Genomic DNA, 15,161 nt, shown 5'->3' on the forward strand with positions numbered 1-15,161 from the left:
GAGGTGACTAGTCATTGTACAAACACGGAAAACGGCAGCTTTTCTATCTCACACCTTTAGGAGAGTTGTTTTACTCATTGAAATCATATTCTGCCCTATCACAGACACACGCAGACTCCACTCTTGCTAGTCTCAGAAAGACTCGCAGACATAAGATACAAATGACTCCTAAAACCCCCAGTCCTGCAATGCAATACACGCTGGCAGTCTCCGAGCACGTCCAAAGCCTTGCTGATTTCAGTGGTGTTCTGTGCAAGGACAGGGTCTGCCTGTGCTCATCAAGGTGCAGGACTGCAACCTTGAATGTCATTAAATAAGCATAAGCTTTTGCTGCAATGCTGAAAAAGTGACATCGTGTTTTAAAGCAGATAAACTTGCCTGTTGCTTTTCAGCAGCACACACAATGCTGTTCTAGGCAGATTTCTGCAGCACCGAGAATTCTTAGTCCTGGTAAGAAAACAGATCTTCATTAGTACTAAATCCATCCATCCTACTTTTAATTTTAATGCAGACTCGAGCTCCATTACTAAAATTATTTGTACCAACTCACAGCTTTACTCACAGGAATACTTCAAATGACATTGGTGAAACCAAGCTTATGCATAAAGCTAAACATGTGAAAATTTGTGTGTAGACTGAGACTCTAAATTTAGCATTTTCTTCTATCTTTCACGAATATAGCCTTTAAAAAGTAATTCTGCCTCCGTACCTAAGTCTGCTTGAATGGCTGAACATCTGTGAGTCTTTTCAGCCTGGAGGGAAGGGAAAGGATCTGAAATCTTTGTATATTTGGAAGAAAGAGATGTAACAAAACAATAGACAAAGGATTTACAGGAAAGGGAGCTGGAATCCTCTGGCAGGATCCCCTACAGCAAAACCCATCATTCCATAGAATGAGGTTAATTAACTGGCAATTATTTCTGAAGTGCATCTGAATCTAATATATTTGCCACAAAGATGTCATTAAAAGAGTATCAAGTGACTGCTGGAAGTCAAGACTACTTAACACTCATGCCCTCACCACAACTGTGCTGTACATGACTGCAACTGCAAGTCTCTCGTGCTGGAGCCCCTTCAGCCTGGGTTCACCCAGAGAAATGTGTTCTGTGCCCAGCACCCTGGCGCTGCAGCCTGTCTACCTGTCATCACACACTTCAGGTCATGCCAGTCACACACCTGGAGGGCTCTTCCACTGACTTGTAATCATAGAATCATAGAAACATAAGGTTGGAAAGGACCTACAAGGTCTTCTAGTCCAACCGTCCTATTACCAACACTACCCACTAACCTACTAAATTGTAACTCATAGCACCTTGTCCAGGCTCTTCTTGGACACCGCAAGGGACTGTGACTCCACCACTTCCCTGGGCAAAAATAATATACACATCTCTTCCTTATAAAATCGTATAAATCATACAAATGCCTCTGCCAGTATGGTAGCTCTTTACAGGCTGTGGAGTTCTAGCAATGGGAATTTCACTCATCAACTACTTGGAAGACACACACCCCATACGCATCGTCCTTTGATTCCTGTGACCTCCTCCCACTCCAGGAGAGCTGGTTAAGTGGGAACTGCCCCTCCTGGCAGAGTTCACCTCAGCCTAAAAAACACAAAGATAGGTTCTAAAGAGTGAATAAAAGCAGTTGTTTTTGCACATCTTGTGGGCAGGCAGGCTGGCAGGGCTGAGCAGGAGAGCTGAGGGCAGCCGGTCCCATGGCAGTTGCCCCTACCAAGGACTCCCCAGACGTTTTTCTGAAGATCAGACCCCAGCAGTCACTCCACGCCAACAGAGCGATGTGCTGCCTGCTCCTGGCACTTTGGGGCCAGCTTTTTGACGACCAGAAGGCGCAGAGATGACAGAGCGGGCTCTGTTCAGCACTGCCAACTACCAGAACACGAAGCAGCGGGCACAACCCGGAGCACAGCAGGCTCCCTTCCACCACCAGGAACCATTATTTACCGCGTGGGGTGACAAAACTCCACCACAGCCTGCCCAACCACCTCCCCCTGCCCGGAGACCCGCGCTCGGCGGCCTCCCCTCAGCGCCCTCCCCCCGCCACTAGGCGGAGGCCCGGCGAGGGGAAGGGCGGGGGGGAAGGAGGAGGCCGCTGCTGCAAGATGGCGGCGCAGAGGAGGAGCCTGCTGCAGAGTGTGAGTGGCGCCTTCCCCCCTCCCTGCTCCCGCACTCCCCCAGGTGTGTGCGAGGGCAGACCCGCTCCTCCTGCCCTCCCGGCCCCTCAGCTCCTCAGGGGGGAAGCCCGGGGGGCCGGGAGGGTGGCGGTGGCGGCGGGGAGGTGCGAGCCCCCCGCCCGCCGCGCTGCCCCCGGTGCCGGCTGGGGGAGGCCCTGCTGGGCTGGCAGCTCGGCTTCCTGACCAGCCCGGGGGGCTCGGGGGGCGGCTGGAGGTGGTAGCCTTCCCTGAGGGGTCCCCCTGTCCCGGGGGAGCGCTGCCAGCCGCGGGGGTCCCCGTGCAGGGCAGGACCCGGCTGCGGCTCTCGGTTCGGGTTTCTGTGTAGCAAGGGGGTGGGGGTGGTCTCGTAACCCACCTTCAGCCTGCTTGGGGTTTACGGGGTCTCTTTTTTCGTCTTCCTGCCCCCCAGGAGCAGCAGCCCAGCTGGACAGACGACTTGCCGTCCTGCCATCTCTCCGGGGTGGGCTCAGCCCCAAACCGCTCCTACAGCGCAGACGGCAAAGGGACGGAGGGTCACCCCTTGGAGGATAACTGGTTAAAATTCAGGTGAGCGGGTTGTGCCTCGGTCACGGAGCCCTGCAGGCGCAAGGGCAGGTAAACGTGGTGTTCAGCTCCTCACAGAGAACGTGGAGAACGCAGGAGGTTCCTGTAGATAGTCGTCACGTGTGTCTTTGTACCACAGCCATCTCTAACCTTTTTGCTCTTGTCTCTGATAGGAGTGAGAACAACTGCTACCTCTACGGTGTCTTCAATGGCTACGATGGCAACCGAGTCACCAACTTTGTGGGTCAGAGGCTCTCTGCCGAGCTGCTGCTGGGCCAGCTTCACGCAGATCACAGCGATGCTGACGTGCGTCGAGTTCTGCTGCAGGTAAAGCAGCTTTGGCTGGGAACAGCTCCTGCTCCTCACACTACCCACCTCCTCTTTTTGCCACCAGGGGAGCAGCATCTGGTTTCTGAGGGGCTTGGAAACATCTGCCAATGGTTGTGATTGTACTCATCCTGTGAGCAGCTGTAGTGCTTTGTTTCACTCCCACCTCATACCCATCTGTCCCCCAGCGCTGTCAGCACACTGCTGACAGCTCTCCAGGAAGCTGCAGCCAGTCTTCACTGGACATGTAGGAACAAGTCAGCCTGTGAAAGAGATGACAACGAGTGAAAAGGAGAAGTTAATGCGTGGGGAGATGGATTTGCGAGCGCACTTTCTTGAGTGATAGATAAGTTTTTACAATCAACATACAAAATCAGATAGGTCTCTGACATTGCTGCGATTGTAATTTGTGTGTTTTTGTCTCCTGTTTTGAGTAGTAACAGATTGTTTTTACAAGCTGTTAAGTAGCTGCACTAAAATAATTGCATTTTAATATGATGCTGTGATCTTGAATGTCTGTACATACAGCGATCAACCACTTTTATGAACTGGCCTTAGAGAGGTGAGGATGGGTAGGCTCAGAGGTCTGCAGGTGCTGGACAAGTGCTCAGTTTCTCTTATGGCCTTTTTCAGGCTTTTGATGTGGTAGAAAGAAGCTTCCTGGAGTCCATCGATGATGCTTTGGCAGAGAAGGCCAGCCTGCAGTCCCAGCTACCAGAGGTAACGTGGCCTTAAGAATGAAAATTTCTGGAGGTTCTACTTTCCAGACTGTTGGATGGGACATTAGTCAGTCTGGTCCGAGGGCAGCTGTAATTGAAAATTGCATCCCTGTAGTTCTCTTCTGGGAGCTTGTGGGAAGTGCAACAAGTGTCTTGGTCCGCATCCCACAGTTCCCAATGTTCTTACTGGTACTACGTAAACTCATCATTGGGTTTCTTAGTAAAGAACTAAACATATTGTGGGAAGGTGTTCAGCCCACAAGGTGTGGCTCTTCCAGGGACACAGACATGATGTGGGTGAGAGGCAAGGCCTCCAATTTGCATGGCACCTGGGCAGACATGAATTCTGGTCTTCAGGTGAACTGGATTGTCGTTTCCAGAACCTTATCAGACCCACAGGATGTTAGGATTGAGCAAATAATTGTGTGTCTTACATAGTTCCAGTGTTGTGGACTGTGTGTTTAAGGCTCCCCCATAATCTTGGGTTCCAGGGTGTTCCTCACCACCAGCTGCCTCCTCAGTACCAGAAGATTGTGGAGAGATTGAAGGTTGTAGAGCAGGAGATCTCTGGAGGAGCCATGGCGATCGTGGCTGTTGTTCTCAACAACAAGCTCTATATCGCCAACGTTGGTGAGTTGTTCTTTGTGTTTCAGCATTTGTGCTTAGCATCTCAGTCGAGGCGTTTCTGAGGATGGCTGCAGCTCTAGGAAGCGAAAGAAATCAGAACGTGGGGGGCAGTTTCTTTGGTCTGTGGCCAACGAGCAATATGCTTGCTATTTGTAGGCCCGATTGAAATCAGTCTGGGTGATCATCTCTGCAGATAATGACAGATGCAATGCGTGTATCCAAAGAAAAATGGGGAAAAATGGGTTGAGAGGCAGTAGTGCAGGTTCACTGAGGAGTGGAGAGCTTGATCGTGAGGTGCTGGCTCGGGCCTAAAAGAAGAGCTGCCCAACAGGCCTAGCATGCTGCGGGCAAGGCTACTTTTAGAAGATCATGAAGAGAGAGTACATGAGCTTTTCTCTTCTTTTCTGTCCTTATTCCCCTCTCCTTTTCCTTTCCCGTTTGGATATGTTCTCCCTCTTAACGCAGAGCTATCTGGTGCCTCATCTCGCTACTCCCGCTGCAGGTACCAACCGGGCACTGTTGTGTAAGTCCACGGTGGATGGGCTGCAGGTGACTCAGCTCAACGTGGACCATACGACAGAGAACGAGGATGAGCTCTTTCGCTTCTCCCAGCTGGGTGAGTGCTTGATTTTCATCTCCTTATCTGAGAACATCTCGTGCCTCAGTTTATCTGGGGCACTGGGAATGACTCAAGCCACTGGAAACAATAACAGACCACAAAAAGAAGCTCCCTGTGGGCTGTGGTTTCAAATTACCAGTTCAGTGCCTTTTTCTGCATGTCTAGCCACAGTGAGGCTACAGTGTGAGTAAGTTCAGCTTGCTGAACCTACAGAAAACTATCTTTTTTCTTTTTTTTTCCCCCTCTTTGTTCATTTTGAGACTTAGTTTCATGTCTGGCTGCCAAACTGACATTGATTTGCCCTCCAGCTGTGCGATTACTAGAGTCGATAAGGAAGGCAGGAGCAGAAGCACACAGCCAGAGGGCAGAAGCAGGATGGACACAAGGTGACTGCCCCTCTGGAGTCAAACCACAGTTCTGCTGGTTAGGTTCTGCGCGATGCCACACCCTCAGGATGGTGTGTTCCAATCTGCCTTTGTACAAGCTGCTACTGCAAAAAAAAAGCAGATAGACTTCAGACAGAGTCAGACCAAACACTGACATTTACTGCTCTCACATCAGCTAACTATTGAACTCTGTCTAATACTGACATCTTGCTTCGGGCAATTTCCCTTTTCCTTTACAATCTTTGGCGTGTTTTCTTTCTTTGTCTAGAACTAGCCCAGACCACTTGTGTGACTGTTAGCACCAGACTCTTCTTGTTGAGCTACTTTTGCTCTGTGCCTTTGCTTAGGTAGATCTAACTTGGCATTCTTCATTAGGCTCACCTGGTAGCTATATTCTTATCTGGTGAGGCTGTCAGTGCGGTAGGTTTTTGCTGATAGCTCTTGTTTCACTCCATTTCTCTTTATTTTTTTTTTGCCTTACTCATACTCCTGCAGTAGTGGCATGTGCTGTGAAACAAAGGACTGAATACAGGAATCTAGGGAAAGAGAGCCTTCGGCTGCCTTTCTACTGCCAGAAATGCTCTAGGGAGTTTAGCTGCAGTCCACAGTGGAACAGGAATCTGCTGGGTACACTGACCTTAATCTGGCGCAGCAGTGGCTCTCCAACTGGCAATCCCAACAGAAGGGAGAGCTTGTAGAAAAAGTCAATGTACACAGGCTTTTGGGGGCCCAGTGGTGACTGTTGTGGGGCTAAGCTGAAGCACAGGGATAAATTCTGTCCCCCAAACTTTTTATCGTGATGGTGCCTGTGTTGCACCTGTCCTGGGGAAAGAGAGAGAGAGGCCTTATGCCTGTGTGGCTCTTCACCCAGCACACTGCAGCTCGCTCAGTGCTCCGGGAGAGTCGCTGTGATTTGGACACAACCCCTCCGGCGTGCTTGGAGCTTCCCCGTGTTTGTGTCTGTCGATAGCTCGTATCCCCCTGCCAGGAGCTGGCAAATGAGCCAGGCCATGCTGATGAGTCAGCTTGGGTCTGCAGCAGATGGCAGAGTTGTGTCTTACTGCTGGGGTAGGTGTGGAGCCATCTGCATGGTGAGGCTTGGTTTGACTCAGAGGGAGGGTTTCAGTTGGACCCTTGCCTTCACCTTGTACTGAGGACAGTCATCCCTAGATATAAATCTCAAAATAACATTTTCTGCCTGTTAGCTCCAGGTATAACCAGGAAGGGGGAATTGCCAGGACAGACCAGGTAAGTGGCTCGTCTGCTCTGAGTCCTGCCTCACGTAGCAGCTGTCCCCAGACGGTGCCTGTTAGGACTTTCTTTGAGATACGATTCCTTCATAGTCCCCAACAGACATGAGTTACACAACAAAGCAGAGGTAGATCCCCTTAAACTTATTTAAATTAAGTACATATTTACAGATTATCCTTGTTTTAGGAGTAGCTACCGCCAATCTGAGCACTTGACCAAACTGAGTCCTTTTTGCAGACAGTTCTCCGTTTCTCCTCCACGTTAGCGTATTAGTGAATTTGTCAGACGGAATTTAGGAACAGGGAGCAATAACAGGGTGGAAGAAAAAAAAAAGAATCCTTTGCATATGTTTTCCCCCTTCCTGCTTTCCTCCTCCCATCGTGCAGGCCAGAGCTGACAGGCGCAGATGTTCCACGGCCGTTTCAGCAAATGCCTGTGCGCTCAGGCCAGCTGCTGCTGGTGGCTTCGGACCAGGCCGTGGGCTTTGTCTCACTGCCAGCCACTGCTTTTAGTGTGAGGGCTGGGCTGTGTGCATTTCTCTCCTCTCTCGTTCCCAGATTACAGCTAATGAGAAGGTGTCCTGTGGAACAGAGCAACCTGCTCTTCCTCTCCTTCCTGTAGGGAAGAAGTATCATTTGGCACCTTGCTTCATCTTACCATTCTCTTTAGCTGTGGATCTTCCTTTTCTCCTTCCTGACAGTATGACCACGGGGAGTCCTGCAAGTTTCCCAAACTTTGTATTTTTTATTTTTTTTTTAATCTGGCAGGTTTGGATGCAGGGAAAATAAAACAAGTGGGAACGATTCGCGGGCAGGAAAGCACTCGGCGCATTGGAGATTACAAAGTCAAATATGGCTACACTGATATTGAACTGCTCAGGTCAGAAAAAACTCCCTTTGTGGTTTTAGTCCCTTCATGACCCTCCATTTTTACCTACTGTGGCAAGAGCGATTGTTAAAGACACTGTCTCTTTGCAGTGCTGCTAAATCTAAGCCCATCATAGCAGAGCCTGAAATCCACGGAGGGCACTCGCTGGATGGGGTGACTGGATTCTTGGTGCTTATGTCTGAGGGGCTCTACAAAGCTCTGGAGGCAGCTCACGGGCCTGGGCAGGCCAACCAGGTGAGTGTGCCCTCACAGGAAACGTTCCCTCAGCTGTTGATTTACTGCAGGGGGGTCAACTGCTTTCACACAGGCCATCCTCCGCATCTGTGCGGTGAGTGCTGCCCGGGCTGGGTGCCTGTGCATCCCCATTCCAGCCCGTAATGATGGGAGAGCTGCTTTGCCGAGCCAGTTCTTCCAGGCAGCTTCCTGCCCCTTTAGGAGGAGCCCTTTAGAGGGAGTGGGATGATTCTAGGCACACATCAGCAAGTGAGACTGGCAAGGACCATAGCTGGATAAGTTGCCATAAAAACTCTTCAATCACTTGGCTGGGTAAGGTTTCCTCCAGCATCTCCTAAACATCCTTCTGCTTTTTTTTTTTTTTTTTTTTTTTTTTTTTCCCCTTTCTCTGCTCAGGAAATTGCAGCCATGATAGCCACAGAGTTTGCCAAGCAGACGTCGCTGGATGCTGTGGCCCAAGCAGTGGTGGACCGCGTCAAGAGGATCCACTGCGACACCTTTGCCAGCGGCGGGGAGCGGTCCAAATTCTGTCCCCGGCACGAGGACATGACCCTGCTCGTCAGGAACTTCGGGTACCCCTTGGGTGAGATGAGCCAGCCCACGCTAACACCAACACAAGGTATGCTGCGGAGGGAAGGGAACAATAGAGGGTGGAAGATCAGTCCTCTTGATTGATCTGGCGTTGGGAGAGGAGGTGCTCAGTGTAGAGGGATTTGTCTGTTAAAGGGATTATTGGCTTCTGAGGCCTGGAGTCTGTAACAATTTGCATCTTAGCATCTCAGAAAGGCGGTTTGATATAAATTCTTCCCTTGGATTTTTGGCCTTTCCTTTGACCTTTCTTTTTTTTTTTTTTTTTTTTTTTTTAACTCTGTGCACCCTTAGTCACTGATGTCTCACCTGCATTTATAATTCTCTTTTCTCCCTTCTCAGGAGGCCGTGTCTACCCAGTCTCCGTGCCGTATTCCAGCTCCCAAAGCACAAGCAAGACAAGCGTCACGCTGTCCCTTGTCATGCCTTCCCAAGGCCAGATGGTCAACGGTGCCCACAGCAGCTCCACTCTGGATGAAGCCACCCCCACCCTCACCAAGTAAATATCCTGCGCTGTGTGTGGAGGGAGAATGGGTGCCCTTCGTTTTTAATAAGGAAGGGCAGGGGTGCAGGAGAGGTGGTGCTGCACAAGCTGGCTTCCTTGCAGGTGGAGGCCAGGGTAGAAAAAAGGATAAAGGTTAGACCTGGATTCTGTTTGGATCTGCTTTGCAGGATCGTACTCGTGGCTCCAGTTTGAGTTCAGCCTTTTGGCACAGGGTGGAGTGTGTACAAACAGAAAAGTGAAGAAGCTCGATGCTTATTGTGTTCGGGTAGCTCCAAAAACAATGAGGCTGACACACCAGGGCTGCTTTGCTGTAACACAGGTCGTGCAAGAATAGCTTTGCTGTTGCCAGACTCTTCCTGTAAAGCTTGATTTGTATGGGTATGAGGAGGCCAGCAGAGTGCATGCTTCCCTTTTCCCTCTGCCTTTTCCCTCTGCCTTTTCCCTCTGCCTTTTCCCTCTGCCTTTTCCCTCTGCCTTTTCCCTCTGCCTTTTCCCTCTGCCTTTTCCCTCTGCCTTTTCCCTCTGCCTTTTCCCTCTGCCTTTTCCCTCTGCCTTTTCCCTCTGCCTTTTCCCTCTGCCTTTTCCCTCTGCCTTTTCCCTCTGCCTTTTCCCTCTGCCTTTTCCCTCTGCCTTTTCCCTCTGCCTTTTCCCTCTGCCTTTTCCCTCTGCCTTTTCCCTCTGCCTTTTCCCTCTGCCTTTTCCCTCTGCCTTTTCCCTCTGCCTTTTCCCTCTGCCTTTTCCCTCTGCCTTTTCCCTCTGCCTTTTCCCTCTGCCTTTTCCCTCTGCCTTTTCCCTCTGCCTTTTCCCTCTGCCTTTTCCCTCTGCCTTTTCCCTCTGCCTTTTCCCTCTGCCTTTTCCCTCTGCCTTTTCCCTCTGCCTTTTCCCTCTGCCTTTTCCCTCTGCCTTTTCCCTCTGCCTTTTCCCTCTGCCTTTTCCCTCTGCCTTTTCCCTCTGCCTTTTCCCTCTCCCTCTTCCGGTTGTACTTAAGGTTGTCCAGCTAGAGGTGAGGCAGGTTTCTGTGGCATTCACCAGTTCCACACACTTCTCAGCATACCCAGTACTGTGACAGAGCAGGAGGGCTGCAACTTCTTTCACCTGTTTGCACAGGACAGCTTAATCTGTGGAGAACCAACACTTGTTCTGGTGCCTTTTGTGTGCAAAATTGCAGATGTGGGGCAAAATAAGGATGCCTGTGTTCTCTCTCCCCACAGCCAAAGCCCCACTGTGACTCTCCAGTCTACCAACACCCACACGCAGAGCAGCAGCTCCAGCTCGGATGGGGGGCTCTTCCGCTCCCGCCCCACGCACTCGCTCCAGCCCGATGAGGACGGGCGCGTGGAGCCCTACGTGGACTTTGCAGAGTTTTACCGCCTTTGGAACATGGACCATGGCGAGCAGGGAGCGCTGACGGTGTCCTAACGGGGAAACGTGCCTCCTCCCTCCCACCACCCGGCGCTCGGCTGCGTGAGCAGAGGCTGAGGCAGGGATGAGAGCGCTGCAGCTGAGAGCTGGGTGCTGCCCAGAGTTAACTCCTGCCCGGGACGCGCTGGGCAGCGTGTGCTGCGCTCTCGACACATGACTTGCCTGCGCCCTGCACCTCGTCCCGGCCGACCTCTGTCCCTTGGAAGCCCTGTGAATAAGAGATAGGGTCTTGAATGCAACCCTCGCTGCAGGTTTTTTTTTTTACAAATAAAGTTGCAGAGAGGGCTCCCTTCTGGATAATGCAAGAGTAGGGGCCTGTACGAAGGCTGCGTGTGCGCGTGTGTAGGTGTACGGGCGTGTGCCTGCGTGTGTGCGTGCTGTCATAATGTTTCCACAACTCGATTCATAATGCTGTGATTCCAGTGTTCAACTCCATAGAAGATACCTCTATTTTGCAGAATAAATAACTTATAGCTACACTCCTTGGCACCCATGTGGCTTGCTCTCTTCCTTACATCACCCACGTGTGGGTGTGACAGCTCTTCCCGGTGAAACCCTCTATTCCTCCAGCCCACGGGGTTGCAGCTTGCAGCGAGCGAGCTTCTGCCGTGAAAGTGGCCTGAGCCCGTGTAGATGACTTTGAAGCGTAAGGACTTCGTCCCATGCATCCTTGCAGAGCGTTGGTGCTGGAGTTAAAATATAAATTAGTGGTTTGGGTAGACAAAATGCACATCTCTGCCCTTAATGGACTTCCACGAGGTTGGAGCGGGCAGGAGGAGAGTTTGATGTGTTTTTCTTCAGCAGCTTCTGCTCCTGTCCCAAAGCAAGCTTCGTGCTGAGTGACCCAAAAGCCGTAGCTACATCACGATGTGGCTGCCTTGCAGACGAGTTCATCCTCATGTCGCAGCAGAGGTGGGCAGCGAGGAGAGGAGGTCTTCTGCTGAGCTGCTTGCTCCGCATCAAGTCAGGGGAGGCCTGGAGGAGCTGGCAGAGGTTTCGGCATCGCAGCGCTCTTCCCCTTTCAGTTCAGGCTTCTGACAGCAGGCGGCAAGCGTGCCTCTTCCCTGCCTGCTGCAGCCTCCTGCTGCAGCCTTCCCCAAACCCTGCAGCTCGCCAGCAGCACGGGGAGGCCTCCAGGGTGACCGCGGTGCCTGGTGGCTCCCCGGGGAGCTGCGATAAGGCTCTGGGCAAAGCGAGACGACGGCCAGGGGTTACGGGTGAAAGGACAAAACTTGGGTTCCTGCCCCGATTTATTGTCGAGTCAGGCTGGTCACCTAAGGAAGGAGGGGAGTGGGGAGGGAGCAGGGCATGCAGCAGCAGAGGCCAGCATTGAAAGGGGCGGAGGGAGATTTATCCCTTCCGATAAATCAAATAATACCGAGCGCCCCGAGGCAGGACCTGAGTTTGCTGAGAAATATGTGGGCAGGATCAGAGCGGGGAGCAGCGCTCGCTTCTTGGGAAGGAATCCCTCGCGTGCCCGTGGGTGGCTCTCCCCTCGCCCTCCCAGGCCCTGCTGACATTGCTTTGCCCCGCAGGGCTTCCCGTGAACAGGGCCGGGCTCTTGGCTGCCTGCAATGCCCTCGTTTCTCTGCCCTGCTCGATTCCCAGGAAGGCTGAGTGTGCGGGGCACGAGGCAGCAGAGCTGTGCGAGGTTTGGTGCCTTGTCCCTGCATCCTCCCTGCAGGGGAAGGCATCTCTTACCCAGCCAGGAACAGCGAAATCCTGCTCTTTTTTAAGGACCTCTCCAAAATGTTGTTTGACCTGGGCTCCTTGTCCTTTCCTCCAGACTGTTGCACGTCTGTTTAGGAGGATGGTGCAATCCTGCCGTGCACTAAAATGGAGTTGAAGAGGTTTCATCCTCCTCTGTGTGCTCTGACCTGGCACGGATTTCGATAGCTGTATAAACAAGTCTTTCTTGCTTATTCCCCCATCCCATTTATCTATGCTATTTGCTAACTTATACCAAGAACACTTAGAGTGGGAAATATTCCAGCACGCGGATGCTGCAGACAAAGTTCAAGAATTGCCAAACACGCTTATATAAAGCAGATCACACAAAACAAACTTTTCCTTTGACATAATTGCTAGTTTACTAAGTACGAAAAAATGAAGTGGGTAGGAGCGGGTGGATCACACTAAGCTGGGTCTGTACAGCCACTGGAAAAAAAAAATAAAAAAAGAGGAGAAAAATCACTTTTCTGTGCATGCTACGTGTGCTTAGGAGTCCAGGTCAAAGAATTAATGTGTATGGGGGAAAGAGGCTCATAAGCACATGTCAGTGTTTAATATTGTCCCTAGGGAGCTTTGAGAAGACGCAGGCTGGAACAGCAGTGGAAAAACCCACTCTCCCCTGTGCCTGTAAAGTGAAGCGGTGGGTGGAAGGGGACAGGACCAGAGCGATCTGGAGAAACAAGAGCAGGGGCCTTTCTGCAGGGTGGTGAAATTCAAAACCCCTAGAAATATCAAATCCTGGGCAGAAAGGGACAAAGCCAGAGCAGCTACGTGGCACAAGGAGCTTTCTGCAGACCTCCAGAAAGAGGAGGTCATGGTTTTGGTAGGGGGCTGGGGCTCGTGCTGCTCTGGAGCCAAAGCAATGCCTCCATCAAGAAAGCCATCCCCAAAAGCCTCCTTTTAGCTTGCTCATCCCCAAAATTCTGTCACCACCTTTCCAGGTGGATGCACTGGCATAGGTGATGGGGTAGCTCCCACCTGCACCTTTCCCAGCCGCAATTTTCCATCCCTCCTTGCTTCCACGTGAGGATGCAGGGTCCTTGCTCAGAGCCCCTGCCCCTTGACTGCCATGCTCTGGGGAGGAAGGAAAGTGGTTCGCTGCCCCCTCCCCTTTTTCCTTTCACCCCATTCAATGTTTGAGTGTCAGGAAAGAGTAGAAAAGCTTGTGGTACAGCTGAAAAGAAACCATGTAGTCATTGGCTTTCTGTTGTTGTGGGATAGAGATAGTTGTAGCTGAAGGGAGAAACTGCCTGAAATATATAAATTTAATTCCCGAGCTAATAGATAGCTATTGATTGTACATAATAATCTGATTGCTCCTTCCATAGAAATTCTGAGGAAGGGCTTTGGAGTAATTCCGTGCAGTTCATTACTTGAGGAACTCACCTCGCTCCAGTTAAGAGCATCTCTGAAGTGTCAGCGCTGTTAACGAGAGTTGTAAATAAACCACCGGGGATGGGTTAGGTATTTTAAATCCTCTAGTTCGCTCTGTAAGCGTAGGAATGCTATTCGGAGTATTCTGGCTAAAACTCAACGCGAGCACTTATATTCTGCCAACTCCAATCCCCTCCTGGAGTTTCAAATGGATGCGATATTTATCTTCACTTCCCGTCTTAACTATTGTGTGTTGTTGCTGTAGGTTGCTAAACAACTGCTGTCTCATCGGTGGCTGTATGTTGCTCGTGAATAAAGTGATCCCCATGTGCACCCGAACCGTAAAGCTATTTGGAGTCCTTGCATAAGAACCCCAAGGTACGTGTAAGCTGTTAATATTTATTATGTGGAGCTGAGAACAACGAGTGAAGATGGAGGGATTAGAGGAACCGAGTGCAGGCTGCCGAACGGGCAGGCAGGATGGAAGAGAAAACAGATGCCCGGGAGGAACGAGCGCAGGAAGCGCGAGGGCTCCTGCACGCAGGATTAGACGCCAGCGGAGCATGGAAAGCAAAAGACTGGGAAGGCTTCGGAGAGCCAGGGTGGGGAGGGCAGATGCAGCACTGCGGCTTCTTGCTCGGAGGCGAATTTCTCCCTCTCTGCTTCCCCCAAATCGAGCATCGGTTTAACCGCAGGCTGGCTGGGCTGCCAGCAGCAGGAGCCCTGCGTGAGGGGACTTGGCCACGGCAGGAGGCAGCTTGGGCAAGGTGCTTCTGAGAGGCGTAGGAGAGGGCTTGGACTTCTGGGCCATGATGCTCGGGCCTGTCCTCCTCTCTGCGAGGTGTTTGGAGAGCCTCCTAACCTGCTTTCTGCCTCATCTCCCAAGAACAGCATGACCTAGAAACCCTGCATTTCTTCTGCTGGTTTTGCTTGAGCTGGGCAAAGAGGTTTTTTTGAGCCTTGCAAAAGCCAAGGGGTGGTGGGGAGTGACACCAGCTCCTTTCTGCGGAGCAAGAAGCAGCTGCTTTGAATGCCACGATTTGACACGGGTCACCAAACACCTTTGGGACGTGCTGGGTTTGACTGGTGTGAGTTGGGAGTGGGGCTGCCACCCCCACACATCTCCATTTGGGAGCCGGGAAAGCACTGCTGCAAGAAGCCCTGCTGGTTATTGTGGGGTTATTGTGGTGTTCGGGTGGCAAACAGCCACCCAAACATCTCGGATGGGCGCTGTGGTTGGCTCCCAAAAGCCACCACCAGCCCAGCCATCCAAAGCCAGGTTCCTAGAGGTGGCTGAGCACTTCCTAACATGCAGCACAGGAGAGAAATCAGGGAAAGGCGGCTGCCTCCGACCTCTGGTGGGAGCTGGTCGCTTTGGCAAGTTCAGGGCTTCTTTCAAAGCAGAGGGATCAAAGCTGAGCTGTTGGTGGTTTTGTGCATCAGCGCTTCGGAAAGTCCCTTGCTCCAGCCAACTGGCAGTGGAAGCAAAGCAGGTCGGTGCTGCTCTCACCTGTGGCCTTCTCCTGTCCTCCTCAGTGCCTGAGTCCTGTTCTGGCTCAGGGTGTGCTCGGAGAAATGGCAGAAAACTGGCACATTTGTCACCACCATGGCAAATTTATTGGCACCCCCTCCCAGTCCCACCAGATTCTGTAGCCAGCTCTGCTTTTCCTCCTTGCTCCCGTCATTAGCTCTCAGCTGCTGCAGAGAGAAATCTCCAAAATAACTTCACAAGGGACTTCTTGCAGATCTGAAGACT

At 51.6% G+C, this 15,161-nt stretch overlaps 1 protein-coding gene across 1 annotated transcript; it reads left to right on the plus strand.

Moving 5' to 3' along the window:
* The first annotated feature begins 2,040 nt into the window (after positions 1 to 2,040).
* On the plus strand, positions 2,041 to 10,781 carry TAB1 (TGF-beta activated kinase 1 (MAP3K7) binding protein 1). Its single transcript, XM_082751905.1, has 11 exons — positions 2,041 to 2,152; positions 2,601 to 2,737; positions 2,908 to 3,061; positions 3,695 to 3,781; positions 4,272 to 4,410; positions 4,910 to 5,023; positions 7,431 to 7,542; positions 7,641 to 7,785; positions 8,182 to 8,404; positions 8,716 to 8,872; positions 10,090 to 10,781. The coding sequence occupies exons 1-11, from the start codon at positions 2,120 to 2,122 to the stop codon at positions 10,295 to 10,297; spliced, it is 1,509 nt and encodes a 502-aa protein (XP_082608031.1). The 5' UTR covers positions 2,041 to 2,119; the 3' UTR covers positions 10,298 to 10,781.
* Positions 10,782 to 15,161: the final 4,380 nt, after the last annotated feature.

Source organism: Aythya marila, assembly GCF_965140915.1.
Source record: "Aythya marila genome assembly, chromosome: 1".
Classification (NCBI taxonomy): Eukaryota; Metazoa; Chordata; class Aves; order Anseriformes; family Anatidae; genus Aythya; species Aythya marila.

Excerpts from the sequence above, each read along its gene's own strand:
- TAB1 (XM_082751905.1), top strand. The coding sequence starts at position 2,120 with ATGGCGGCGCAGAGGAGGAGCCTGCTGCAGAGT. Across the intron at positions 3,782-4,271 it reads TGCAGTCCCAGCTACCAGAG|GGTGTTCCTCACCACCAGCT; the intron begins GTAACGTGGCCT and ends CTTGGGTTCCAG. Across the intron at positions 7,786-8,181 it reads GGCCTGGGCAGGCCAACCAG|GAAATTGCAGCCATGATAGC; the intron begins GTGAGTGTGCCC and ends TTCTCTGCTCAG.